The sequence below is a fragment of the Dendrobates tinctorius genome, unplaced genomic scaffold (genome assembly GCF_039654945.1).
Source record: "Dendrobates tinctorius isolate UK_male_01 unplaced genomic scaffold, ASM3965494v1 ptg000194l, whole genome shotgun sequence".
Classification (NCBI taxonomy): Eukaryota; Metazoa; Chordata; class Amphibia; order Anura; family Dendrobatidae; genus Dendrobates; species Dendrobates tinctorius.
Genome location: NW_027361861.1, coordinates 410,650 through 438,211, shown reverse-complemented (window position 1 = coordinate 438,211; position 27,562 = coordinate 410,650). Strand labels below are relative to the sequence as shown.

The following is a 27,562-nucleotide window of genomic DNA, read 5'->3' as shown; positions in this document are numbered from 1 at the left end:
AGGAGAAATCAATATTTTTTGGACTAACCATGATTTTTAATCACAGCTTTCATGCGTCTTGGTATGCTTTCCACCAGTCTTTCACACCCCTTTTTTGGTGACCTTATGCCACTCCTGGTACAAAAATTTAAGTAGTTCTTCTCTGTTTGATGGCTTGTGACTATCTTCCTCTTGATTACATTCCAGAGGTTTTCAGTGGGGTTCAGGATGTTATCCTGCGGTTGCTGAGCGACATTCCAATAAGATGACGGTCATACCGGTCAGTGGAGAGTCATTTTCACCCTCTGCCAATCTGTAGCTTTGTTGTCCCGAATGTCCGCTGCTTGACCTTGTTGTAATGGACTGCAGTCTTAGAAATTTTAAGGATGGGGGCTAGTAAAGCCAGAACTGAGCCTTTTTTTCCCTCACTCAAGACTTTTCAACTTCTTTGGCATGGTTAAAAGTTATTTTTTCATTCCTATTACTTTTGGGACATTACTAGCACTTGTTTTGCCATCCAGCTTGTCCTATTGAAAGAGGATTGTGACCACCACAGCAGGGTTTTTATACTTTCCTTCGTTAAATAAGATTTGGTTCAGGTGATCACCTGAATCAGAAGCACATTAAGTAGAATGAGGTGTACTCTGGATGGAATTCAACTGACACTGGAATGGAATGGCTGTCAGACATGTAGAGAAGCTGATTTTTATAAAACAGTGCAGTGGTGTCTTAATTTCTGCCAAAGCTGTATATGTCTGTGCCCGGTGACTCTGGTGTATACCAAGCCCATTGTGACGTCAAATAGGACTAGTAAAGACTAGATTTGGGGGCAGAGGTGTCCATGATGCCAGGCAAAGAAGTGAAGACTGGCTTCCACATGGGACCAGAGCACTGTGAATCAAATTTTTATCATAAAGTACAATCAAGTCATCAAATCATAACTAATCTCACCTTGCAGCTCTGAACATGCCGACTGTTAGTGATATTTTTGAGACTAAACATTAGCTGTACTGGTACTGGAACCCTGAAGTCATTCCCCCAGACTGTAAGTAAAGATGTCAGGACACTTCTGGTTTCTTCAAGCTTCCTGCTCTGCTGTTGTACAAGATCTGGCTCTGAAGCTGTATAACCATGCAATGGAATTTGATCAAACACTGCAAATTAAAGAAAATGTGTCTTGGAGGACAGTGTTGTACAGTTTATTTATTTAGTGGTCTACATGCTAGTTCAGCCTTACCTATAAGTGAAGCCAGCTCAACTGTACATTTTGCAAGATGATGCTCTGTTGTATTAGTCAGGTACTGTGAAAAGAAAAGTGAATTATATAGACAATACAAAAAAAACAGCACTTGAAAGGGCTGTCATTTCAGTACTATTACAATACCGGGTAGTTTGATGCAATAGTTATTACATTTCAACAAACTTGTGTTGTTTTCTTAAATGTAAATATTTTATATTGGTCATGCCAAGATATGCCAGCCAATGAAATCTAGCCTAAACACGTGAAGCCATCATTTGCTAAATATACGCTATGCAATTATAACATATAATGTTACTGTGCTTTTAGTACCATTAGGAATCCATGGATGGTTATGTTATAATAAAAATTAAGTTATTTGGTAATTGAACTTCACTAAAAACTACACGTAGACAAATTAAAAAAAAAAAAATCAAACACAAAACATTAACTACAGCGAATACTACAAATAAATTACCTTTCTGCAATTCAAAGTTTCCGAGAGACTATTAATAAAACTTTTAAGTTGTGTGATTTCTGCTCCTTCTATTTTATTACGTGGTCCAAGAGCAATGCACAGAATTTCCTGGAAAGAAATCGAATGCTAAAGGTAACTACAAGGATTTAAAAAACAAAATCTATAATAGCAGCAATGGTAAAGAAACAGAAAACAGGGATTTTTGTGATAAACTCACCGTAAAATCCTTTTCTCCGAGACGCTCATTAGGGGACACAGGTACTGTGGGTGTATGGCTACTGCCGCCTGGAGGCTGACACTAAGTGAAAAAAAGAGGTTAGCTCCTCCTCCGCCGTATACACCCTCTCCCCGATTGCGGGCGGAAATCGGTTTCGTGCAAAAACAGGAGAAAAACAATCAGCCTTAATGCAGGTAACATGTCCAGAAAAAAACCACCCTAATATCAACGATAATGCATATTAAACAAAACAAGAGCCAACTGGCTAATAGCGTGGGTGCTGTATCCCCCAATGAGCGTCTCGGAGAAAAGGATTTTACGGTGAGTTTATCACAAAAATCCCTGTTTCTCCTTTGCCTCACTGGGGGACACAAGTACTGTGGGAGGTCCTAAAGCAGTCCCTGGGTGGGAAGTTGACTCACTGATCCAAGCTACATGCACCTCCTGTCTAAAGGTGCGCTACCGCTGCTTGGAGAACCCTTCTACCCAGGCTTGCATCCGCTGAAGCCCGAGTATGGATATTGTAATGTTTGGCAAATGTGTGCAGGCTGGACCAGGTTGCTGCCTTGCAAACCTGTTCCGCCGAAGCCTGGTGCCGAAGCGCCCAAGAGGAGCCCACTGCCCAAGTACAGCGTGCTCTGATCCCTGCTGGAATCGGCGCACCTCTGATGCGGTAGGACTCCTGAATAGTCAAATGAATCCATCTGGCTATGGTCGATTTTGAGGCGAGTCCCTTCCTGCGCCCCTCGGGGAGCACGAACAGTGTGTCTGACGAAAGGGTGCCGTCCACGACACGTACCTCCTGAGTGCTCTCACCAGGTCTAACGTATGCAGGGCCTTTTCCACCCGGTGTACCGATGCTGGACAAAAAGAAGGCAAGACAATATCCTCATTAATGTGAAACGAGGAAACGACCTTCGGCAGAATAAGGAGGGGCTGGTCTAAGAACCACCCTATCCTTATGGAAAGTGAGGAACGGAGCTCTGCAGGATTGGGCTGTCAGCTCCGAGACCCGCCTGATAGACGTTATGGCCACCAGGAATACCACCTTCCAGGACAGGTACAACAAAGACATCCTGTAGCGGTTCGAATGGAGCTTCCTGCAGAACACTTAGGACCAGGTTAGGGTCCCAGGCGTCCAGGGGCACCCTATATTGGAATTGGAACTACTAACACAGGAAAAGAAATATGATGTCATTGGAATCACTGAAACTTGGTGGGACGATACACATGATTGGAATACAAGACTAGAAGGATACAACTTATTTGCAAGAAACAGACTTGATAAACGAGGAGGGGGTGTCGCATTGTATGTTAGAAACGCGTATATCTGCACAGAGATTGAAGCTTCAGAGACTGGGAGTTCTGTGGAAACTGTTTGGGTAAGAATACAAGGACAGAACAATGGAAAGGACACCATTGTAGGCATTTACTACAGGCCGCCTGTGCAAGCTGAAGATATGGATGAACTCTTTATGCATCAAATGGCCAAGTTCTCCAAAAAATATGACATAGTTGAATGGGAGATTTCAACTATCCAGACATTTGTTGGGAATCTCTCTCAGGCAAAACTAACAGGTCAAGGAAATTCTTATCCTCTCTTGCTGACAACTTTATCTTCCAAAAGGTAAGGGAGAAAACAAGGGGAACTGCTACCTTGGATCTAATCATTATAAACAGGGAGGAAATGGTTGAGGAGGTAAAAGTGGCTGGGACCCTAGGAGGTAGCGACCATGCTATTTTAGAATTTTGGATAACTAGAGGCGGAAGACCTGTGAAGACTCAGACGTCAAGGTTAGATTTCAGAAAGGCAGATTTTAAGGGATTCAGAAAGAGAATTGGAGGGATCCAATGGCTGGATATCCTTAAAGACAAAAATGTCCAGGAAGGATGGGAAATCTTGAAAAATGAAATTCTCAAAGCACAGTTGTTAACAATTCCGAAAAGAGGGAAGAATAGGAAGCATTTAAGGAAACCAGGATGGATGAACACAGAACTTAAGCACATGCTAAAAAGGAAGAAAAAAATGTTTATAAAATGGAAAGAGGGAGGCATATCTAAAGAAGAATATAATGCTGTCTGCAGAACCTGCAGGGCACAAATCAGATTATCTAAAGCTGAAAATGAATTGAGGCTTGCAAGAGATGTCAAAAGCAATAATAAAGGATTTTGGGGATATGTCAAAAGTAAAAGAAAAGTCAAAGATGCTATAGGATTTTTACAGGATGAAAATGATGAAATGGTAAGACAGGATGTTGAGAAGGCTGAACTTTTAAATTCCTATTTTGCATCTGTTTACTCTCAGAAAGGAAATGTAACATCAACTGTTCTTCACTGTCCTATTAAGGGAATAGAAGAATCCAGGATATCTACACTCACTGGCCACTTTATTAGGTACACCTGTCCAACTGTGTGTTAAGACTTAATTTCTAATCAGCCAATCACATGGCGGCAACTCAGTGCATTTAGGCATGTAGACATGGTCAAGACAATCTCCTGCAGTTCAAACCGAGCATCAGTATGGGGAAGAAAGGTGATTTGAGTGCCTTTGAACGTGGCATGATTGTTGGTGCCAGAAGGGCTGGTCTGAGTATTTCAGAAACTGCTGATCTACTGGGATTTTCACGCACAACCATCTCTAGGGCTTACAGAGAATGGTCCGAAAAAGAAAAAAAATCCAGTGAGCGGCAGTTCTGTGGCCGGAAATGCCTTGTTGATGCCAGAGGTCAGAGGAGAATGGGCATACTGGTTCGAGCTGATAGAAAGGCAACAGTGACTCAAATTGCCACCCGTTACAACCAAGGTAGGCAGAAGAGCATCTCTGAACGCACAGTGCGTCGAACTTTGAGGCAGATGGGCTACAGCAGCAGAAGACCACACTGGGTACCACTCCTCTCAGCTAAGAACAGGAAACTGAGGCTACAATTTGCACAAGCTCATCGAAATTGGACAGTAGAAGATTGGAAAAACGTTGCCTGGTCTGATGAGTCTCGATTTCTGCTGCGACATTCGGATGGTAGGGTCAGAATTTGGTGTAAACAACATGAAAGCATGGATCCATCCAGCCTTGTATCAACGGTTCAGGCTGGTGGTGGTGGTGTCATGGTGTGGGGAATTTTTTCTTGGCACTCTTTGGGCCCCTTGGTACCAATTGAGCATCGTTGCAACGCCACAGCCTACCTGAGTATTGTTGCTGACCATGTCCATCCCTTTATGACCACAATGTACCCAACATCTGATGGCTACTTTCAGCAGGATAATGCGCCATGTCATAAAGCTCGAATCATCTCAGATTGGTTTCTTGAACATGACAATGAGTTCACTGTACTCAAATGGCCTCCTCAGTCACCAGATCTCAATCCAATAGAGCATCTTTGGGATGTGGTGGAACGGGAGATTCGCATCAGGGATGTGCAGCCGACAAATCTGCGCCAACTGTGTGATGCCATCATGTCAATATGGTCCAAAATCTCTGAGGAATGCTTCCAGCACCTTGTTGAATCTCTGCCACGAAGAATTGAGGCAGTTCTGAAGGCAAAAGGGGGTCCAACCCGTTACTAGCATGGTGTACCTAATAAAGTGGCCAGTGAGTGTATAAACAGAAAGATAGTGAGGAAACACTTAGCTAACCTAAATGAATTCAAGTCTCCAGGTCCTGATGAATTACACCCCAGAGTACTGAAGGAGATAGCAGAAGAAATTTTTGAACCCCTCTCCATAATCTTTGAAAATTCTTGGAGAACAGGAGAAGTGCCAGAAGACTGGAGAAGAGCAAATGTTGTTCCTATCTTCAAAAAGGGGAAGAAGGTGGACCCAGGCAACTATAGGCCGGTGACTCTGACTTCTATACCAGGAAAGATCTTTGAACAAATTATTAAACAACATGTATGTCAATACCTGGATAAGAATGAAGTGATTAAACAGAGTCAGCATGGGTTTGTAACTAATAAGTCATGTCAGACTAACTTAATTTCCTTCTATGACGGTATCACTGATTGGGTGGATCAAGGAAATGCTGTAGATATAGTATATCTTGACTTCAGCAAAGCATTTGACAAAGTCTCTCATACAATCCTTATTGAAAAAATGACTAAGTATGGAATGGACAAGGCAACTGTTAGGTGGATTCATAACTGGCTTAGTGATCGGACCCAAAGAGTGGTCGTAAATGGCTGCACATCCAGTTGGAAGAATGTCTCAAGTGGGGTACCACAGGGCTCTGTCCTGGGCCCTGTATTGTTCAACATCTTTATCAACGATTTAGATGAAGGAATTGAGGGTAAACTGATTAAATTTGCTGATGACACAAAGCTAGGAGGGATAGCTAATACTAGAGAAGAGAGAGAGAGGATTCAAAAAGATTTAAATAAACTGGAGAAGTGGGCAGCAACTAACAGAATGGTTTTTAACAGGGAGAAATGCAAAGTACTACATCTGGGCAATAAAAATGAAAAAACCATATATAGAATGGGAGGAATAGGGCTAAGTGACAGCACATGTGAGAAAGACTTAGGTATACTAATAGATCACAGACTGAATATGAGTCAACAGTGTGATGCAGCAGCAAAAAAGGCAAATGCAATTCTAGGATGTATTAACAGAAGCATACAGTCTAGATCACGTGAAGTCATTATTTCCCTCTACTCCTCTTTGGTCAGACCTCATCTGGAATATTGTGTCCAGTTTTGGGCACCACATTTTAAAAAAGACATCAACAAACTGGAGCAAGTTCAGAAAAGAGCGACCAGAATGGTGACCGGTCTGCAAACCCTGTCTTATGAGGAAAGGTTGCAGGATTTGGGAATGTTTAGTTTGCAAAAGAGAAGACTGAGAGGAGACTTAATAGCTGTCTACAAATATCTAAAAGGGCTGTCACATTGTAGAAGGATCAACTTTATTCTCATTTGCACAAGGAAAGACTAGAAGCAATGGGATGAAACTGAATGGGAGGAGACACAGATTAGATATTAGAAAAAACTTTTTGACAGAGTGATCAATGAGTGGAACAGGCTGCCGCGAGAAGTGGTGAGTTCTCCTTCAATGGAAGTCTTCAAACAGAGGCTGGACAGACATCTGACTGGGATGATTTAGCGAATCCTGCTTTGAGCAGGGGGTTGGACCAGATGGCCCAGGAGGTCCCTTCCAACTCTACGATTCTATGATTCTATAGGGGGTACCAAATGGGAGACTCCTTGGCTGAACGTCTTCACCTGTAAATTGGTAGCAATTCGGCGCTAGAACAGGATGGATAAAGCAGATATCTGTCTCCTAAGGGAGCTTGGAGGTAACCCTGAGTCTAGGCCAGACTGGAGAAAGGCCAAGATGTTGGGGATAGAGAATTCTAGCGGAGCACAACCGCGGCCTCTACACTAAGAAAAGAAAACCTTCCAGGTGTGATGGTAAATACGTGCTGAGGCCGGCTTCCGGGCGCTAATCATTGTAGCGACCACCTCACGCCCAAACCCTGCCTGGGTTAGAATCCAAGATTCAACGGCCATGCCGTCAAACATAGGGCCCCTGAGCTTGGGTGGAAGATTGGACGCTGGGACAGTAGATCTGGGCGCTCTGGCAGTCGCCAAGGGACGTCGGCGAGCAGCTGCACCAGATCTGCGTACCACGCTCGGCGAGGCCAGTCTGGGGCCAGCAGAATCGCTGAACCCTTTCTGTTTTGATCATCTTGATGACTCTCGGGAGCAGAGGCAGCGGGGGAAATAGGTATGGGAGGCGAAACTGGTTCCATGGCAGAACCAACGAATCCATAGCGGTTGCCTGCGGGTCCATGGACCGAGCAACAAACGTGGGTACCTTGGCGTTCACTCTAGAGGCCATCAGATCCACATCCGGTGTCCCCCACCGTTGGCAAATCTGTTGGAAAATCTCGGGGTGTAGAGACCACTCCCCGGACGCAAGACTCTGCCAGCTGAGGAAGTCAGTCGCCCAGTTCTCCACGCCCCGGATGTGGACTGCCGATATCACAGAGCGATTCTTCTCGGCCCAATGAAGAATGTACCCTACCTCGCCCATGGTTTGCATGCTACGGGTGCCCCCTTGATGATTTATGTAAGCCACCACCATGGCGTTGTCTGATTGAATCCGGACGGGGCGGCCTGCCAGAAGGTGATGAAAATGTCGCAGAGCCAGCCGGATTGCTCGTATCTCCAACACGTTGATCGGGAGGGCATGCCTCCTGCGGGGACCACCGTCCTTGGGTCGTGTGGTGGTGAAAAACCGCTCCCCAGTCGAGGAGGCTGGCATCGGTTGTCACCACCAACCAATGATCTGGGGGAAAGGGTTTCCCTTGAAGCAGAGGGGAGCCGGTTATCCACCACGCGAGCGACTGACCTGAGAGGCCAACCGGCGATTGAGCGTGAAAGGGTTCTTGTCCCAGGCTGCCAAAAATGCGAAGATGGAATTGGGCGAACGGTATCGCTTCCATTGCTGCCACCATTTTCCCTAGAATTCTTATCCCGAAGCAGATGGTATGAGGGACTGGTTGGTGAAGTGTCCGGACTCCCTGCCGGAGAGCTAGAGCCTTGTCCTGAGGGAGAATTATCAACCCTCGGCAAGTGTCGAAGATCATCCCTAAAAAGGAAATCCTCTGGGCTGGGACAAGGGACAATTTCCTCACGTTGACCAACCACCCTAGGCGGGAAAGTGTATCTAGCGTAATGCTGACACTTTCCTCGCATGCCCACATTGAATGGCCCTTGACGAAGAGGTCGTCCAAGTAAGGTAAGACGACTATGCCCTGAGAGTGCAAGATGGCCGTGACGACTGCCATGAGCTTCGTGAATACTCTGGGGGCGGTCGCTAGCCCGAAGGGCAGCGCTACGAACTGAAAATGTAGATTGTTGATGGCGAAGCGCAGAAACCTTTGATGCGGAGGGAAAATGGGGATATGTAGATAGGCGGCCTGGATATCGATAGAGGCCAAATACTCTCCCTGCCCCATGGCCGATATGACTGAACGGAGAGACTCCATCCGGAAATGTCTGACCCTGATGAATTTGTTCAGGAACTTCAGGTCTGATAGTCCCGTCCTTTTTGGGAACCACGAATAGGTTGGAATAGAAGCCATGAGCCTTTTCGTGTTCTGGCACGGGAATAATGACTCCGTTGCACTGGAGCGATTTGATGGCTCCTCGCAAAGCCCTTGCCGGGTATCCACCCTGGGAAGACGGGAAAGAAAAAACCGTCTTGGAGGACATCTGACAAACTCTATCTTGTATCCTGAAGACACCAGCTCTTGGGCGCGACATAGAGCCAAACGTGGCGAAACCAGAGTAGGCTGCCGCCTACCTTTCCGGTGTCGCCTGACAAATGCCTCGAGTCATTTGGCTGAAGATCTTTGGGACCTGGATCCCCTCAACTTGGGCTGGTGCGTACACGTTCTCCCCAACGGGTTAGCTCTATATGAGACCTGCCAATCTCTATCCTGGTTGAGGCGACCTGAAGCGGCAGGATTGACCGCTGTAGTCCACCTGGGGTTGCGAAAGGCCCGAAACCGTGCCTGAAACTGGTGGCGAAACGGCGGTTTGACCTTTTGTTGAGGTAATAAACCTCTTTTCCCTCCTGTGAAGTCAGAGATGAGCTGATCTAACTTCTCTCCGAATAGGCAGCCGCACTGATAAGGCAGAGGAGTCGAGGACTTCTTGGAGGTGGAATTGGCCCGCCATGTCCTTAACCATAGAGCTCTCCTAATGGAAAGTGCCGCGCATTTGGCCGCATCCAAAGACACATTAAGTAATCCCCAGCCATAGCCTTCTGATTCGCAATCTCTGATACTTCTGGAGGTAGGTCCCTATCCTGCAAGGCTTGTTTAATGCTTCTGACCAAGAAATCATGGCCTTGGCTACCCACGTTGCTGTGAACGAGGGGGAGAGTGCTGACCCTGATGCCTCAAATACTGAACGAGCCAAGCTTTCTATGAGACGATCCGTGGGATCCTTAATAGAAGAACCACTAGGTATGAATAACAGGGTCCTAGAGGCAAAGCATGACACGGGTGGATCCTCTGTTGGGGATTCCGTCCACTTTATACAGAGGTACGGGGCAAACGGATACCTCTCTTCGAGGGCCTTCTGACCCGAGAAGCGTCTGTCCGGCCGTTCCCTGCGTCGCTACACTAGGTCCTCGAACTCTGGGTGAGTGCAAAATACTCTATGCGGTCGCTTAAATGCAACCTTATGACCTTAAGCCAAGGTGGAATCATCCTCAATTCCTAAAGTCTGGTTGACTGCTTCGATAAAGGCTGTCCACTGTTTCATGAGACCCCGGAGTATCCAGGTCAAATGGTCCGTCCGAGTCAAAATCTGAGGTTTCCTCGCTATCTACCACTGGTGACGGGGAGTAGGAAGCGGAACTCACGGATGCCGAGGCACCGGATGGACCAGGAGACACCATGTGGGTTCGTTTCCCCCGGGTCTGCCTGGAGTGAGAGCGGCCCCTGCAGGCCGGAGGCTCCTGTGAGGTAGAGGACCCCTCTAAGACAGGCGAGCCACTGTCCCTGCCCCTATCTGGGGCGTGAAGGGATTCAATTGCTCTTGTAAGCGACGCCATGGACTGTGATAGTGATAGGGCCCACTCCGAGGGGGTCTGGAACACTGGTCCCAGGGGAGGGCTCCTGGGCGCGTTCGGACTCGCAAGCTTCGCATAATCGCTTGCTCTGCGCCTGCGGAAAAGCGGCCCGAGAAGAGATGCATGCAGCGTATAGAAACGTGTGTGTCTTCGCTTTTCCGGACATGCTGAGTCTGCCAGGCATCACTCTGGGGCGAGGAAATCGACCGTCCGCCGCCTTGCAGCACCGCAGTTTAGCATTGGCAGTCAAGCATTGGTGGAGCAGTGGGGGCCGCACGGACTATGCTTGTGCCTCTGTACAGCCCATGGTTTCAATACCTAGGGGTGGTCAGTGCCAAGTCCGGCATCGTGTCCCACGTTGCGGGAGAGGATACGTGGAGGCGACACTTGTACGTGCTCGCCTGTTGTTGGTTTGGGGAAATCGGACCCTTTCAATAAGGTCCGTTGTCCCAGTCTAATCTTCATGGGGAGGAAAAAAAAAAAAAAAAAAAAAGTCTGAAGAAAAAACAGACGTGTGCCTCCAACAGACACTAAGCATAAACTGATTTCTGCCCGCAATCGGGGCGAGGGTGTATACAGCGGAGGAGCTAAACTCTTTTTTTCACTTAGTGTCAGCCTCCAGGCAGCAGTAGCATACACCCACAGTACCTGTGTCCCCCAATGAAGCGAAGGAGAAAACACTACAAAGGATTAGGACTTGCCTCATCAAAGCTTTTATGCCAGAAAACTGGCATAAAATGCCTACAAAGATGTTGCAATGTTTGGCGTGCTGATGCCACTTTCGGCCACTTCCACCAAAAAGATGTGGAGCAGAAGTGAACAGAGTCGTGGCGATGCTTACTTGTCTTATTCATAATGAAATGTGGAGTGCTTTACGGTACAAATCTGAACTTCAGGCCCTGATTGGAGTAAGGTTTGTGGAAAGGCACACGCTTCCCAATGAATCAAGCGTGTCTGACACTCCCTTATCAAGTCCAGCGTGAACAATATCCGTTTTGCCGAATCAGGGGCCTATGCTTCGATGTATGTTTTGGCTGAAGCATTGAATTACAGTATCTTTATGTTTCAAAATAATGCAACGAAAGGATGACTTATAAATATTCAGTTCTTGAATACTTGTTTTCCCATTGCCGTCACAGGTGATTTTGACAGGCCTCTCCCACATATGTACATAGGTAGAGACCTGTTAAAACACCTGGAGTGGTTAGGTAAAATCTCTTCAAACTAGAATTTCTTCAAGATGGAATTGTGCAGCCATGATTAATGCTGCTTGTTTTTTGGACAGCATGAATCAGCTGACAGGTTCCCTATATGTATAGGGAGATCTATTGATATGTTGTATCCGTCTCATGACAAGAACAGGTAGAAGATAAAAACAGGGATTTTTGTGTACTCACCGTAAAATTCTTTTCTCCGAGCCACTCATTGGGTGACACTGGACTATGGGTATTATGCTGCTACCACTAGGAAGCTGACACTAAGTAAACACAATCTATTTAGCTCCTCCTCTGCAGTATACATCTCACACACTGGCTCCAGGTGATCCAGTTCCGTGCCAAAGCCGTAGGAGATTAAGAAACATAAAATGAGAGTATACAGACGTCATACCAAAGACCATATTCAAGCCTTCAGGCAAACCTGGTGGGCGCTGTGTCCCCCAATGAGTGGCCCAGAGAAAAGGATTTTACGGTGAGTACACAAAAATCCCTGTTTCTCATTCGCCTCATTGGGGGACACAGGACTATGGAACGTCCGAAAGCAGTCCCTGGGTGGGAAACAGACATAACAGATCACACCCCACGTACCGACTGTCTAGAGATGCACTACCGCCGCCTGCAAGAGCCGTCTGCCCAGGCCCGCATATGCAGAAGCCTGAGTGTGAATGTTGTAGTGCTTAGGAACTTGTGCAGACTGGACCAATTTGCAGCGTTGCAAACCTGTTCCGCTGACGCCTGGTGCCAAATGACCCAAGAAGCACCCACTGATCGAGTGGAGTGTGCCTTAATCCCAGCTAGGATAGACTTGCCCCTGAGACGGTAACTCTTGGAATAGCCGAGCGTATCCACCTGGATATTGTGGACTTTGAAGCGGCGAGTTGCTTCCTATGACCCTCAGGAAGAACGAATAAGGCGTCCGTCTTACGGAAGGGTGCCGTCCGTGAGTTGTACCTTCTTCTGTTAACCCTCATCAGATACAGAGTGTGAAGAGAATTTTCGACACGGTGTACTGGTGCCGTGCAAAACGAGGGCAAGACAATGTTCTCATTAAGGTGAAAGGAGGAAACCACCATGGGCAAGAAGGACGGGGACGGCCTGAGAACCACTTTGTCCTAGTGGAAAATTAGGAAAGGAGCTCGATAGGACAGGGCGGCTAGCTTCGAAACCCACCAGATTGACGTCACCGCGACAAGAAACGCGACCTTCCATGAAAGGTGGGTCAGAGAGATGTTCTGCAGCGGCTCGAAGAGAGTATATTGTAGAACACCCAGGACCAAATTAAGGTCCCGGGCATCCAACAGTGTTCTATAAGGGGAACCACATGGGAGACTCCATGAATGAACGTCCTCACCTGCAGCTTGGAAGCGATCTTGCGCTGGAATAAAACAGATAAAGCAGAGATCTGGCCTTGAGAGAGCTAATCCCTAGGCCTGATTCCAGACCGGTCTGCAAGAACTCCAAAATGGTGAGAATGAAGAAGGAGAGGGGGACAACCTTGTTCTCTGCACCATGCGAACAAAGCTTTCCAGGTGCGGTGATAGATGCGCTCCAATACAGGCTTCCGAGAGTTAAACATAGTGTAGACCACCTCTTGGGAGAACCCAGATTGGGTTAGGACCCAGGATTCAACTACCAGGCTGTTAAACACAGTGCCTGAGTTCTGGTGGCAAATTGGGCCCTGGGAGAGTAAATCTGGTCGATCCAGAAGTCGCCAGGGAACGTCCACGATGAGCTGCACCAGCTTCGCGTACCAAGCCCAGCGTGGCCAGTCTGGAGCGACTAGGACCACTGAAACTCTGTCTTGATCTTCCTGATGACACTCGGGAGTAATGGAAGTGGGGGAAATACATACGGAAGACGAAACTTATGCCACAGAAGGACCAGTGCATCCGCCCCAAAGGCCTCTGGATCCCGGGACTGAGCTATGAACTTGGGCACCTTGGCGTTTAGTCTTGATGCCATCAGATCCAAGTCTGGAGTCCCCCATCGGTAACAGATCTGTTGGAAGACCTCCGGATGGAGTGACCACTCTCCCGAGGCAACTCCCTGAAGGCTGAGGAAGTCTGCCGCCCAGTTTTCCACGCCAGGAATGTGAACTGCTGAGATGACTGAGTGGTTCTTCTCGGCCCACAAGAGAATGTGTTCCAAATCATGCCACAGCCGTGGCGTTGTCCGATTTTACTTGGATGGGACGACCCGCCGCCAGGATGGTGATGGACCCGCCGCAAAGACAACCGAATTGCCCGGATTTCCAGGACATTGATAGGAAGAAGGCGCGACTCTCGAGGTGACAGCACCCCTGGGCAGTGTGATAAATTTACTCTTCCTTCCTGTGTCGTCAAGAGATAAGCTGATCCAGCATCTCTCCAAATAAACGCCTGCTCTTGTAAGCCGGAGATAAGGGACTTTTTGGACGCATAGTCCACTTTCCATTTGCTGAGCCACAGTGCCCGTCTGATCGTGTTGGCGTTTGATGCTGCAAGTGCAGCAGAGTTAGCCACGTCCAGAGAAGCGGGCACCAAATAGTCCACGGACAGAGTGATCTGATTGGCCAGATACACTGCCTCCTGGAGAAGTTTACTATCCTGAATGGTTCTGGTCAAGGTTTCTGCCCAAGAAACCATAGCTTTAGCTACCTACATCGCGGCAAAAGACGGAGGAGAGAGTGCTGAGCCCGAGGCTTCAAAAATGGAGCGGACAAGATTCTCTATGTGACGGTCTGTGGGTTCTAACGGAGGATCCATCTGGTAAGGACAGGAGTGTTGTGGTGGCCAGGCGAGATACAGGTGCATCAACTGGAGGAGATTCGGCCAATTTCTTCCGCAGATCCAATGAAAAAGGGTATCTTGCCTCAAGAGGTTTCTGACCTGTCAAGCAATTGTCCGGTCGCTCCCTAAGCCGCCGAACTATGTCCTCCTAAAACTGGTTGAAGAAAACATTTGGCCCTCTTGAAGGACAACACGTGATCCGGTGCAGAAATAGAGTCCTCCTCAACCTTCAATGTCTGGTTGACAGCTTCAATGAGAGAATCCACCGTCGTCTGATAATCCAGTGAGTCTAGGTTGAGGGGCACGTCAGACTCATACTCAAGAGTCCTGGGTGCTGCGAACCTCAGGTGATGGGGAGCGAGAAATGGCGCTCACGGATGCCAAGGCATGAGAGAGCCCGGGAGACGTGCTATGGGTCTGTTTTCTAGATGCCTGAGTATTTTTTGATTGAGAACGGCCAGTGTTGACCGACTGTTTCTGTGAAGTAGAGTAACCCTCTAAGATAGGCAGACAAATGCACCGACCCGTGGAGGGATCTTGCAGATATTACATAGCTTTAGCTAGTGAAGCCATGTACTGCAACAGTGATGAAGCCCACTCATGGGGACTAGGTACACTGGGGTGAGTAGCGGCGGAGGGCTCCTGAGCGCATTTGGGATCACAGGCCGTCCAGAGTGGCATACTCTGTCCCCATGGCAACGAAGTCTGGCAGGTGGTACATGAGGTAAAAAAACACTTTTGATAGCCTTCTTGGATGTCTTAGAGAGTGAGATGGTGTACCCCAGTATGTCCCTGATCCTGCTAATATGCCCCAATACGGGGGGGGGGGGGGTTGTGGCTACTAAGCCCCAGTGATTACTGTCGAGAAGGGCCAATGGGTGTATGGCAACTCAGATCTTACCCAGGTCCTGTGAGACGGTCCTCCCGGTGTCCTGTGCTCCTCTGAACAGGCCACTCGTGTAGAAATCCGGCCGGAAGATAAAGATGTCGGCCAGGAGTCTGTAGGTTTGAGATGCAGCCCAGTGAAGAATCACCGTGTGCAGTGGAAAGCTGCACGTGTAGAGAGGCAGCCGGTAGGGAAAAAAAAAAAAAAAAAAAGGCCTCAGAGAGGTGCCAAGTGTGTGTGCGGAGCCGATGGTGCGACGCAATCAACTGGGCGGTTTCCGGGTTGCGGCCTAGAATAGACCAAAGCCGAGGCCTACATTTTTTAGCGCCGGACGGAGTGTGCCCAGGGGGAGAGGAATCGCCCTGGAGAATAGCGGGTGCGTGCTACAGGAGCCCGTTGTGAAACCGCCGAAGAAGAAGCGCAAGGCCTGGACTGTCCTGCCTGCAGGTCAGCTGCTGTAGCTAGCGTGGAAAGTGCAGGGCGTCCTCTCAGTCACCATCCCGTTGGTCGTGAGGTGGAGCGGGACCCTCCGCCTCGTTCCATTGCCGCTGTTTATCAGTGGTGATACAGTGAGGGCCGGACGGACGTCATAAATGTCTCTGGATATCCTAGGGGTTAACCCCTCCAATGATGGGACAGGGTCGTTGGTCTGGCTGTAATAAGCCTGGCTGCAGAAGAGGGCAACATGGAGGAGACACTCCATGTTCCCGTCTGTTGATGGTATGGGGAGAGCGGTGCCCTTAAAGGACCTGTCGCCCCTAAAAGAGCGATCAGGCATACCATAGTCAACGGTGCAGGAGGGGGTACGTGGAGACGACACTCCATGTTTCCCACCTGTTGTTGGTTTGGGGAGATTAGAACCCTGAAAGGATCCGTTGCCCCCTGTAATCCTTGAAAAAGATTAAGAATAAAAATTAAAAAATTGTGGTCTGAAGACCAGACCCATGTGCATCCTACAGACAATAAGCATGAACTGGTTCGCCTGGAGCCAGTGTGTGGGGTGTATACTGCAGAGGAGGAGCTAATCTTTTTGTGTTAGTGTCAACCTCCTAGTGGCAGCAGCATAACATCCATAGTCCTGTGTACCCCAATGAGGCAAATGAGAAAAATAAAAAACTGCACCTACCTTTATTTCTGCAAGAAGCTTGGACGGAAGTGTTACTTTGTGCTCACAGCCTTCCCGACACCCTCTCTTTACATCTGTCCCTTCCACTGAGGGTATTGCACTGTGAGACTTTACCATGCGATTGAAAGTGGCCTTCACTTCCCTCCTAATTAATGCTATGATAGACAGAATGTTTCAGGATTAATAGGAAAAAATTAACACAGCTAGACATAATTTCCTGTAGGGTAGATGTTGCTGATGCTACCTGCAATGTTTGTATTCAGCCATGTGCAGCCCTTCTCTACTGCCAAAGACACCGCAATTTCTTCAGCACTACGTAGAACCTAGGGTATAAAGAGCAATACATAAGGATTAGCCATAATATAGATCGGTGGCAGCACGGTGGCTCAGTGGATAGCACTGCAGCCTTGCAGCACTGGAGTCCTGGTTTCGAATCTCACCAAGGACAACATCTGAAAGGAGTTTGTATGTTCTCCCCTTGTTTGCGTGAGTTTCCTCTGGGTACTCCGGTTTCCTCCCACATACCAAAAACATACTGGTAGGGAATTTAGATTGTGAGCTCCATTGGGGACAGTGATAATGTGCGCAAACTGTAAACCGCTGCGGAATATGTTCACGCTTATATAAAAATAAAGATTATTATTATTCCTCTAAAAGGAAGGAGACCCCCTATCATTTGGTATCTACAGCAGCTAAGGCATCTCTTGTCTCCACAATTCCTCACTATGGAAAATGGTCAGCATTTTAAACCAAAATGGCTTTAAGAAAATGATTCTGAGCTGTCATTTTCCACCAAAGTCACAGCTAGCATAGTCATATGACTGCGGGAGAAGAGGACAGCACACGCAAAGGCTTTAATGGAAATATAGCATGAGGAAATAACCTACTGTTTAAATTAGGTTTTCGCATTATTTTTTTTTTCTTTTAACAATCATACACACTATTATATATCCATCTATCTCTAAATTAGAAATCTTGCAATTTTCACAATGGCCACTAGGGCAGTTTTCAGCTCCTACGTTCTATTCTTTCAGGAAGAGTTTTCAGAAGACTATCATCAGAGTCAGGATTGCAATGACAGGTAAACACAGTTATACTAAGTTGATAACACAGGATCCACTGTTCACTTTATTTGGTCACAGCTGACAATACCTTTACCATGACCTTTGCATATGCTGATAAGATGCTAGCAATTTTCACAAGGGCAACTAGGGTTATTTTAGTTTCTGAAATACTTCCTGTCCTTTCAGGAAGAATTTTCAGAAGTCATTATGACAGCCTCAGTGGCGTAACAACAAAGTTATGGGCCCCCAGTGCCAAAATACGAGCGCGGCTCCGCTCCGTACACTTCGTACGCGCGAGGCTCCGCTCCGTACACACACGGCTCTGCTCACATCGTACACATACGGCTCCGCTCCGTACACCTCGTAAACACACGGCTCCACTCCGTACACCTCATACACACACGGCTCCGCTCCGTACACCTCGTACACATACGGCTCCTCTCCATACACTTCGTACACATACGGCTCCTCTCCATACACTTCGTACACATACGGCTCCTCTCCATACACTTCGTACACATACGGCTCCTCTCCATACACTTCGTACACATACGGCTCCTCTCCATACACTTCGTACACATACGGCTCCTCTCCATACACTTCGTACACTTACGGCTCCTCTCCATACACCTTGTACACACACACGGCCAGGTACGGACTGGGACCGAAATTGAGCCCTGGCATTTGAAATCACACAGGCCCATGCACTTTCCCCAAGCACCAGATGGGATATATTTAGGAATATTACCCTGGATGGAGGAAAGCAATATTTACTATAAGACCAATATTTTCAATGATACCCGTGGCCTGCTGGGGTAATTGACGGAGTCAGCAACTTTGTGCTTCGTCAAAGCTCTTAACAGAATAGGTGTCTTGAGAACACCGATTCTGTTAACAACGTAGCAGCCAAGTGGCCCACTCCCAGACAGGCCCTTCTGGCATTTGTCAGAATTGCCAGATAGCCAGTCCGGCCCTGCACACGGCTCTGCTACATCCACCCTGTAAACCCCTCCTGACCCCTCACATAAACTTATCCTCATCCAGCAGTGCACCATGACAACCAGCACAGCAGAGTCCTGCATACAAGAGGCTCCTGATCATGTGACCCCTGACTCCTCCCCTCCTGTGACCTCACCACAGGTCCTGTGCGCACAGAGCAGCCAATTGCAGCCTGGCTGGCAGCCAAAGAATGGAGCTGCACAGCCAATGAGCGGCTGTAGCTCCGCGATCGGGCCCACTAAGGACAGGCCCTGTCACAGATGCGACCGCTGTAGTCCCGCCCCTGGACAGCCAAGTTTACAATGCTGGGTAACTGATCTATACACAGCTGATAACACAGGATCCACCATTCACAGTAGGCGATGTCATGGATTTCCTTCCCCCTTTACAATGACTTTTGCACACTCATTAGATACTTCAATACAAAAGATAGAGTCTGAGTCAATTTATTGCTGCTAATGAAGATGTAACTTTCCTGAAACAACAAAAGCTACCTGGAAGAAGAAGACGTTTAGAAAAATAACAACGTGAAACTTGCAAGATTTTTAGTTTTTACTACAGATTGTAATATTGACAAAAAAAATTGGCAAAAAATATACAATAAACACAAAAACCTGATTTCAACAAAAGCGTATTCTTCATTGGGAAGAACAACTAAGCACAAGGGCTTGCAGCTGTACATATGAAAATGTAAAAAAATAATCTCGAAAACAAGTGCATCTGTGAAACCTTGAAATGTATAATAGTATCTAAGCCCCCCCCACACACACACTATGACCAAAAGGTACATAGGCTAGTTTGTAAAATACTACACTATCTTTCTGAATGGTAAATGCACATATGTGATACATATCATTCACTAAAGGTACTGTCACACTTAGCGATGTACCAGCGATCCCGACCAGCGATATGACGCGGTCAGGATCGCTGGTACATCGCTAAGTGGTCGCTAGTGAGCTGCCACACAGGCAGATCTCACTAGCGACATCGCTGGGGACGGGGATCGCTACTTACCTGTCACACCAGGCGATCCTGCGTCCTCCCGCCCGGCTCCACGCGTCGCTCGTCGTCACAGCAGGAAGCGCCGCAGGAAGCTGACGACGAGAAACAGTCCAGCCTGTTCTCGCGCGATCAGCGATAACCAGCGGGAGAGCGGGTTGTAGGCAAGTATCACACACAGCGATATCGCTAGCAATATCGCTATAACGTCACAAGTTATAGCGATATTGTTAGCGATATCTCTTAATGTGACAGGCCCTTTAGAAGCAACGTTGCTTCAACAAACGAGGGGAACACCCCATGTTTAAAAGAAAAAAAAAAAAAAAAAAAATTATCAACACTAATCCAACTCACACATGCAGATGTCTCCTCAGGTAACAGCGCTTGGACAGCCTCCGGAGCCTTCTTTTTGCAGTATCTACAAAGGAGTGAATATTGGTTTATCATTTGCCACACTTTTTGTTACCTCAAAGTATCTAACAAAGCAAAGAAGAGTTTAATAAAAACAATGTTTCCAGCAGTAGCCAGCAAGCAGAAAAACAATGGAAGAGACATGGTTCTTGGAATCTTAAGACATTAGCCTCAACTATTTGCCTAAACATGCTGCCAGATTAGATTTCATCTCCTTCACAAATACAATAAATCAAACGTAAAAATGCTTAAAAGGGTTTATTCCCTTTCCATTAAATTTCTATCCCAGCTGCATCTTGTTATACAAAATAAACCATGCTGTACTCACCTTCCCCAGGTCCAATGGCGAGTCTCTACTGCAGCTCCCAATGTATGACATTGGCTGAGGCAATGATGTCACGTTGACAGTATAGTGGCCAATCCGTGAGCTCAGTAGCTCTGAAGTGTCTACACTGGTAGAGTAGCTGAGCTCACAGACTGCCAGCTGTACTGTCAAGGTGACCTCAGCGCCGCAGCCAATGATAGATACCGGGACAAGCCTTAGGGTCCCGTCTCGCTTAGTGATGCACCAGCGATCCCGACAACGATGCGACCTAGTCAGGATCGCTGGTGCGTCGCTACATGATTCGTGGGGAGCTGTCAAACAGGCAGACTCAAACCAACGATCAGCGAGCACCCAGCGCTGTAAGCAGATGCTGGGAGCTGGTATCCAGAGTAAACAGCGGGGAAATAAGCGCGCGAAGCCTTACTTACCCGCTGTGTACCCTGGATACCAGCGTGCTCGCTCTGGGAGCTGTTATCCAGGGTAAACAGCAGGTAACTAAGCGCTGGGAGCTTGCTGATTGTTGGTCTCCCGCTGCCACAAGCGATGCATGCTGGCCAGTGGGAGACCAACGATCAAAAAAGGCCCAAGACATTCCTTCACGATCAGCAATTCCCAGCGAGGGGGCCGGTCGCTGGTGTGTGCCACCCACAGCGAGATCGCTGGCGAGATTGCTGTTGCGTCACAAAATCGGTGACGCATCAGTGATCTCGCTAGCGATCTCGCTTAGTGTGAAGTACCCCTACTGGTGGAGCAGAAAGAGAGTATGGGGCAGTTTGTTGTTTTACAAGACGCAGCTCAGATAAAATACTAAAATTGAAAGAAAATAACCCTTTTGACAAAAAAAAAAATTATAAGAATGTTATCAGCTTGTTATCTGATTTAACAAATAACAAGCACTCATCTCTTGAATAAAACATTTTTTGGCCTTCCAGCACATAATACAGAGATTCACCAATAGCTGCACAGCTCTAAATAGATTGCTCTTCCCCCTGAAAGGCCTCTGCCAATCAAAGTACGATTAATTTCCACACAGTCTCCCAAAACTTAGTGTTCTGCTCAGAGCGTTAGGCTAGGTTCACATTACATTAGGGCAATCAGTTTAACGGATCCGTTTGTAAGCAGTACTAACGCAATGTAACAGACATGTTAATGCACCCATAGACTTCCATTAGTGTAACGGTTCCTAACGCATGTCAAAATCGGCATGCATTTGCAATGGTCCGTTAGTTTGTGACGCGCCTTCCAATGAGGACTACCACATTTTCGGGTCCGGTACGGCGAACGCACAGTGAACGGAAACGTTTGTTCTGCCATAGTACTCTACTGCAAACGAAGGCAGACGCAATTCAACATAACGCAGCCACGAGTTAATGCGATGGTAAAAATACACCACAAAGAGACAATTTTGGGCTCATTTTTAGCACATCCGTTTAATGGATCCGTTAAACGGATTGCCATAACGCAATATGAACCAAGCCTTAGTGACAGCTGGAAAGATGGCAGTGAATCAGGAAAGCAGGATCTGCAATCTGTTACCAAAAACACATCTAAAACAAGGGTGAGCTGAACATTGTATCTTAATCTGCTTACTCTCTGCCTTTGTGCAGAGCCTGACGTCCATCCTCACAGAGCCGGGCACACACGCTATCAAGAATCTTGCTATTTTCCGCACTGTCCTCTGTCATTTTATCCTTTAGGATAGCCTCTGCTTGTTTCACAAGATCTGCCACCAGAGTTGCCCTTAAATTAAGAGATGGAAATGAATGTTATATTTGACAATGTAATGTCTCTGCCACATAGACAAGTATGAAAAAAAGCAAATTATAATGGGCATCTGACTGGCTCAGTGGTTAGCAGCACTGGGACAGTGTGTTTGAAGGGAACCTGTCAGCTTAAAAAAAAAAAAAAAAAATATAAGGAAGAACAATATTTACCTGCAGATATAATGCAAATGTGTAAGTAAATACTGTTTTAAACATGTTAGTCTGCCAAACTGGAATAGCAGCTACAGGAGAAAAATGGCATTCACCTGCAGATTATCACTATGTTTTCCAAGTAAACACCATATTTTAGTTGACAAATTCTCTTTAATTTGAGCCTTAATAACAACAGGAGAAAGTGCATCTTGTCTGAATTTCCGCATTACAAAAGCTTAAGTTGTTTAGAAACCAAATCGTCCCCATTGTGAATATAACAGGTTTACATTGAAGTTAGGGAATTATATCGTGCAGGGTATTAAAAACAATGATTGATGCAAGTGAAAAAAACAAACATTTTTCTGACAATAGGGCACAACATTGAAGTGAACAAATAAAAACAAGTGCCAATTGAAATTAAGCCTTATGTAAAACTAAAATAAAAATGCTCCGTAAAACGACACGATGCTAAAAGGTGGAAGTTTATGTAAAGATCCAAACACTTACTTGATGTGTTTTACACAATTTGATCCAATTCTTTCAGCCACAAACTCAACAGATCTGCGTAGAGATGGAGGCTGGTTGTGGAAGAAGGCTTGTTCCAGTTCAGTCTGTGGAAAACAGCAAATGAGAAAAAAAATAATTGGTTTAAATTTTTGTTCAGCATGAATTGTAATCTAATGAAAGCTATTTGGAAAATATCATAATCCTAATAACTTTTGGAATACTGGCGTTGCCATATCTATAATAATAAATGCCCTAAGCAGCTTCCGGATGTAACAACTTCCGTCCAGTTGTAACCGGTGACGTCACCGCACACCTCTTTCCATGTTAACCCTCAACACACACACTCCTCTCACCTTTCACCATCTCCACTCACTCTTTCACTCCACATACGACCCTTTCTCTCACTCCGTCTCTCATGCTCACGCCGTCATCGCCGCTGATCCACGATCCCCGACATCTTCTTCCGCCGGCGCCATCCTGGATCTAGACGTCCTCCACGCCGGCGACATGTTCTTGCAGCGACGCCATTTTGGATCGGCGAAATCCCGCGATACTGAAGATGGCGTCGCCGCAAGAACATGTCGCTGGCGTGGAGGACGCCGGGATCCAAAATGGCGTCGGCGAAATCTCGCGGACGCCATTTTGGATCCCGACGGCATCCACGCCGGCGACATGTTCCTGCGGCGACGCTATTTTGGATCGGCGAAATCCCGCGATACTCAAGATGGCGCGATTTCGCCGACGCTATTTTGGATCCAGACGTCGTCCACGCCGGCGACATGTTCTTCCGGCGACGCCATCTTGAGTATCGCGGGATTTCACGATACTCAAGATGGCGTCGCCGCAAGAACATGTCGCCGGTGTGGACAACGTCTGGATCCAGGAAGGCACCGGCGGAAGATGATGTCGGGGATCGTTGAGCAGCGGCGATGACGGCGTGAGTATGAGAGACGGAGTGAGAGAAGGGGTCGTATGTGGAGTGAGTGGAGATGGTGAAAGGTGAGAGGAGTGTGTGTGTTGAGGGTTAACATGGCAAGAGGTGTGATGCTATAGCATCGAGCCATAATCTAGTGTAATAAATAATGAGCTAGTCACGGTTGAATATAGGAAATCAGAGACAGCCTTGCATACTAGGTTTACATCAATTCTTAAATTAAAGGGAACCGGTCACCCCCCAGGGCCCATTAATGTTAAAGAGCCACCTTCAGCAGCACTAAGGCTGCATTCTGTGAAGGTGGCTCTTATGTTTATTATCCCTAGAAACGCTGAAATAAAGACTTTTATAAATTGCCCACCATACCTCTATTGCATCATGGAGGTTTGTTTTCTCCTTCTGTCTTAACCGCCTCGCAGCCGTCCATCATCCCTCTCTTGCCTCCGTGCGCCGCCTCCTGTGTGCCTCGTTACATGACTGGCGCCTACGCTCTGCAAACATTTCTCAGGCATGCACCGTGCGTGCTGCCCGGGAACTTACATCAGGTGGTGATGTAAGGATATTGTGCCTGCGTGTAGCCAAGGCCCCAGATTCCGCCCTGCAGTGTGTTATGATGTATTCCCCCCTGTGGAGCTGAGAATCTCGCGCCTGCGCAGTGAGGATCTCTCATGTTAGTTGAGGGTCTGTTGAGGGCAGACCAGAGTACTGCAGTGCGCAGGCGCCGGACTTCTCTGACCTTTCCCGGCGCCTGCGCACTGCAGTAGTCTGGTCTGCCCTCAACAGCAAGGAGATCATCCCTAGAAGATAGGAGACGCTGGATCCGGACAGCGACACCCATCGGACCCAGACACCCCCCCGTGAGTATAATATAACTCGTTTTTCTTATCTTTCAGGTTACATCAGGGGCTTATCTACAGCATTACAGAATGCTGTAGATAAGCCCCTGATGGTGGTGGCTGCATCTCATAGGGCAAAAAATAGGAGACAGATTCCCTTTAAAGGGGTTTTTGAAGGTAATAAGACAAATGAATATCATATTGAGGGTCCCCTGTCCAGAGTCACACAACTGATCACCATCATCCCGTCATAAGAGTCTTCCCCAACTTCAATATTAACTAATTGATGTATCCTTTATTAGAATTTTCTGAATAAAATATAGATTATAAAATATACTCGGACAATTTACTTGAAGCTTTTTCTGTAATGAAGTTGGTTTAGGCATTAGGGGCTCTGCAGCAGTTGGAGTAATTTTTCTTACAAAACCCCCATTCTTCGCTCCACAGCCAGCCACAAAAGAAACAAGCAGCTTCTTCAGTTCTCCTGCAGAACAAAACATGATGTCAAGGAAATCTCTTTCATGGCCGGAAAATGTACATTATTCAAATTTCAGCAGGATTAAGATAGTACAATGTACACAGGTCCCACCATGACAAATTGCACATTTTTTCTGAATTAAGCCCCCGTTACACACAGCGAGATCGCTAGCAATATCACTGAAACGTCACTGGTTTTGTGACGCAGCAGCGATATCGCTAGCAATATCACTATGTCTGATACTTACCTGCGACCGGCTCCCCCGCTGGTTATCGCTGATCACGCGAGAACGTCCTGGACCATTTCTCGTCGGGTGCTTCCTGTGGCGCCGACGAGCGACGCGTGCGGGAGGACGTCAGGATCGCCGCATCTGACAGATAAGTAGCGACCCCCGACCGCTGCTATGTCGCTGGTGAGATCTGCCTGTGTGGCAGCTCACTAGCGTCCACTTAGCGATGCACCAGCGATCCATATCGTTGTCGGGATCACTGGTGCATCGCTTAGTGTAACGGTACCCTTACTCTCTGCAACCCTGCATTATTATTTATTGCTTCATTGGGGGACACAGGTAACCATGGGTTTATGCTGCTGACAGTAGGCATAAAATAGTACACCCACTGACTGGCACAAAGCTCCTCAGTTTTAGTTTAGCTTCAGCAGGAGGCAGACTTAGATCTGATCCACGTCCGTCTTTTTTCTCCTTAGGTCACCTAGTCTGTATGTTAACGTTTTGGCTTTTTTTTTTTTTTCAGATTCTTCTCTTCAGGTAAACAGGATGTAACTTCTCACCCTGTTTTCCCAAAATATGCGACCGAGAGAACAGTGTGATGACATCCACATCATACCCTCTCTGGTCTGTGAGGCAAGACCTTAGCCCGAAACTTAAGCATGTCTCAGGATGGCTCGTGGCGACGCTCATTTGCCCTTTTCCCCAGCCTCCACAGAGTGTCAGCGGGAAGAAGACTGTGGTCATTCCACAGTAGCCCTCCCTTTCTCAGGGTCGACATCGACCTCTGCACAGTCTGGGTCCACGACTGTGCAGGAAGGAGGACGCTCTGTTTATTTCCAGTGGACCCCCCACCTGGGGGCTCCTGATACCGTCCACTGGATTGAGAAGAGGGAGTTGGGACCTCGACCAGACGGGCTCTGTCCCTCCCATCTCCACAGTTATCGTACTCGAAGGCAGTGGGGAGACATCTGCAGGGATTATGGATGCTCTAGCTCCTCTCCCCTTACATCATGCATTCATTCCTATGTGCCGACATCAAAGAAAACTTTACTCCCTGGCTTCCACTTCTCCTGTACACACCATCCACTGTGCACGCCAGCTAATTAGGGCGCACGCTATCTGGCCTATGGGAGTACTCAGATCATCCCTCTAATGCGCTGGTCTGTTCCCAATCAGCGCACAGGGGTTCTCACACGCGCTTTCCAGCCTATGGGAGCGCATGTCTTCTTTCCCATAGTGTGGACTTTTTCAGCACGCTAGGTCTAAGCCCCTCCACTTCCTGCTCTATGGCTTGGTGATATTTCAGTTCCAACCACAGTACCATAGTGTCATTCCCACATGACCTGCCTTTTCTCCAAGAGGCATCAAGACCTTCCCAGACAGAGATTCTGCTCTCAGGAATGGGTAGGCCCTGTACAGACTGTTCTTTCCTTCTAGGCTCAGCCCTCCTCAACAGCCTCCCTAAGCCCCAGCCCTCTACATATACCCAGAGCTAGGGAGCCTTGTTCCCGTCCCATCCCCTACGAATATGTTCTCTGTAAAAAAAAAAAAAAAAATGGCCCATAGGTCAGGCCTCGGGCTTCTGTCCAGATTGCATGGTGGAAGGGGTGCAATCTTCACAGATGTCCCCTGTCACATCACCAGGGATGAGAGAACACTACCTCCTCCGGAGTGGGCTGTCACTATTTCTCAACCAGTAACTGACCTAAACAACGTATCACTGTCCCTGGTGCAGGCCCTTGAACGTTTGCCTAATCTGTCTGCTGCCACCAGTGCTCCAATTGTTCGTCTTGACGAAGAGCAGGCACCCGTCACTCTCAGCATGGCAGTTCAAGGATAAGGTCCATGAAGTGGACACACTCCATTTCTATCTGGTTCCCCTTCTCCCTCTACATCCTCCAGGCTGCCCTCAGTATCTCATACTGACACGGACCACACTCCAGGATATGGTTGACAGCCACATATCTCCAGTCAGACTCTCAACATTAAGGAGGAGGTGTGTCCTTCCCCCAATCAATGTCTCATTTAAAAAGGCTGCTTGCGCCTCTGTTTCCCGCCTTCGCTTCCACATAAGTAGCCAAAACAGGTTCCACCTGGGCAAAGGTCCTTCGGCAGGGCAATTTATCAGTGGCCTCACCAAGCGAACTGGTGGATCTTGTGGACCAGTATTTGCCCACACAAGTAAATCTACTTGCCGCATCTCTTGACGCCGTTGGCTGTACTGCCCATGTTACCAGCAATATTGTACTCATACGCAGAATCCTCTGGATCAAGGCCTGGAATGCAGACCCACCATCCAAAAAGTCCCTTACCAATCTCCCCTTTCAGGTATCAAAACTTTTTGGGTTTTCAAGGGATCAGCTCATGTCGGGCACCACA

At 47.4% G+C, this 27,562-nt stretch overlaps 1 protein-coding gene across 1 annotated transcript in view; it reads right to left on the bottom strand.

Moving 5' to 3' along the window:
• Positions 1–27,562, bottom strand: part of CDAN1 (codanin 1) — a 177,906-nt gene that overhangs the window by 8,619 nt on the left and 141,725 nt on the right. The window contains exons 18-26 of the mRNA XM_073552672.1: positions 24,827–24,960; positions 22,707–22,810; positions 21,874–22,023; positions 19,902–19,965; positions 16,730–16,808; positions 16,486–16,640; positions 1,695–1,802; positions 1,217–1,280; positions 931–1,133 (exon numbers count right to left, since the gene is read on the bottom strand). Coding sequence (XP_073408773.1) covers positions 931–1,133; positions 1,217–1,280; positions 1,695–1,802; positions 16,486–16,640; positions 16,730–16,808; positions 19,902–19,965; positions 21,874–22,023; positions 22,707–22,810; positions 24,827–24,960 — 1,061 coding nt within the window. The remainder of the gene's footprint in view (positions 1–930; positions 1,134–1,216; positions 1,281–1,694; positions 1,803–16,485; positions 16,641–16,729; positions 16,809–19,901; positions 19,966–21,873; positions 22,024–22,706; positions 22,811–24,826; positions 24,961–27,562) is intronic.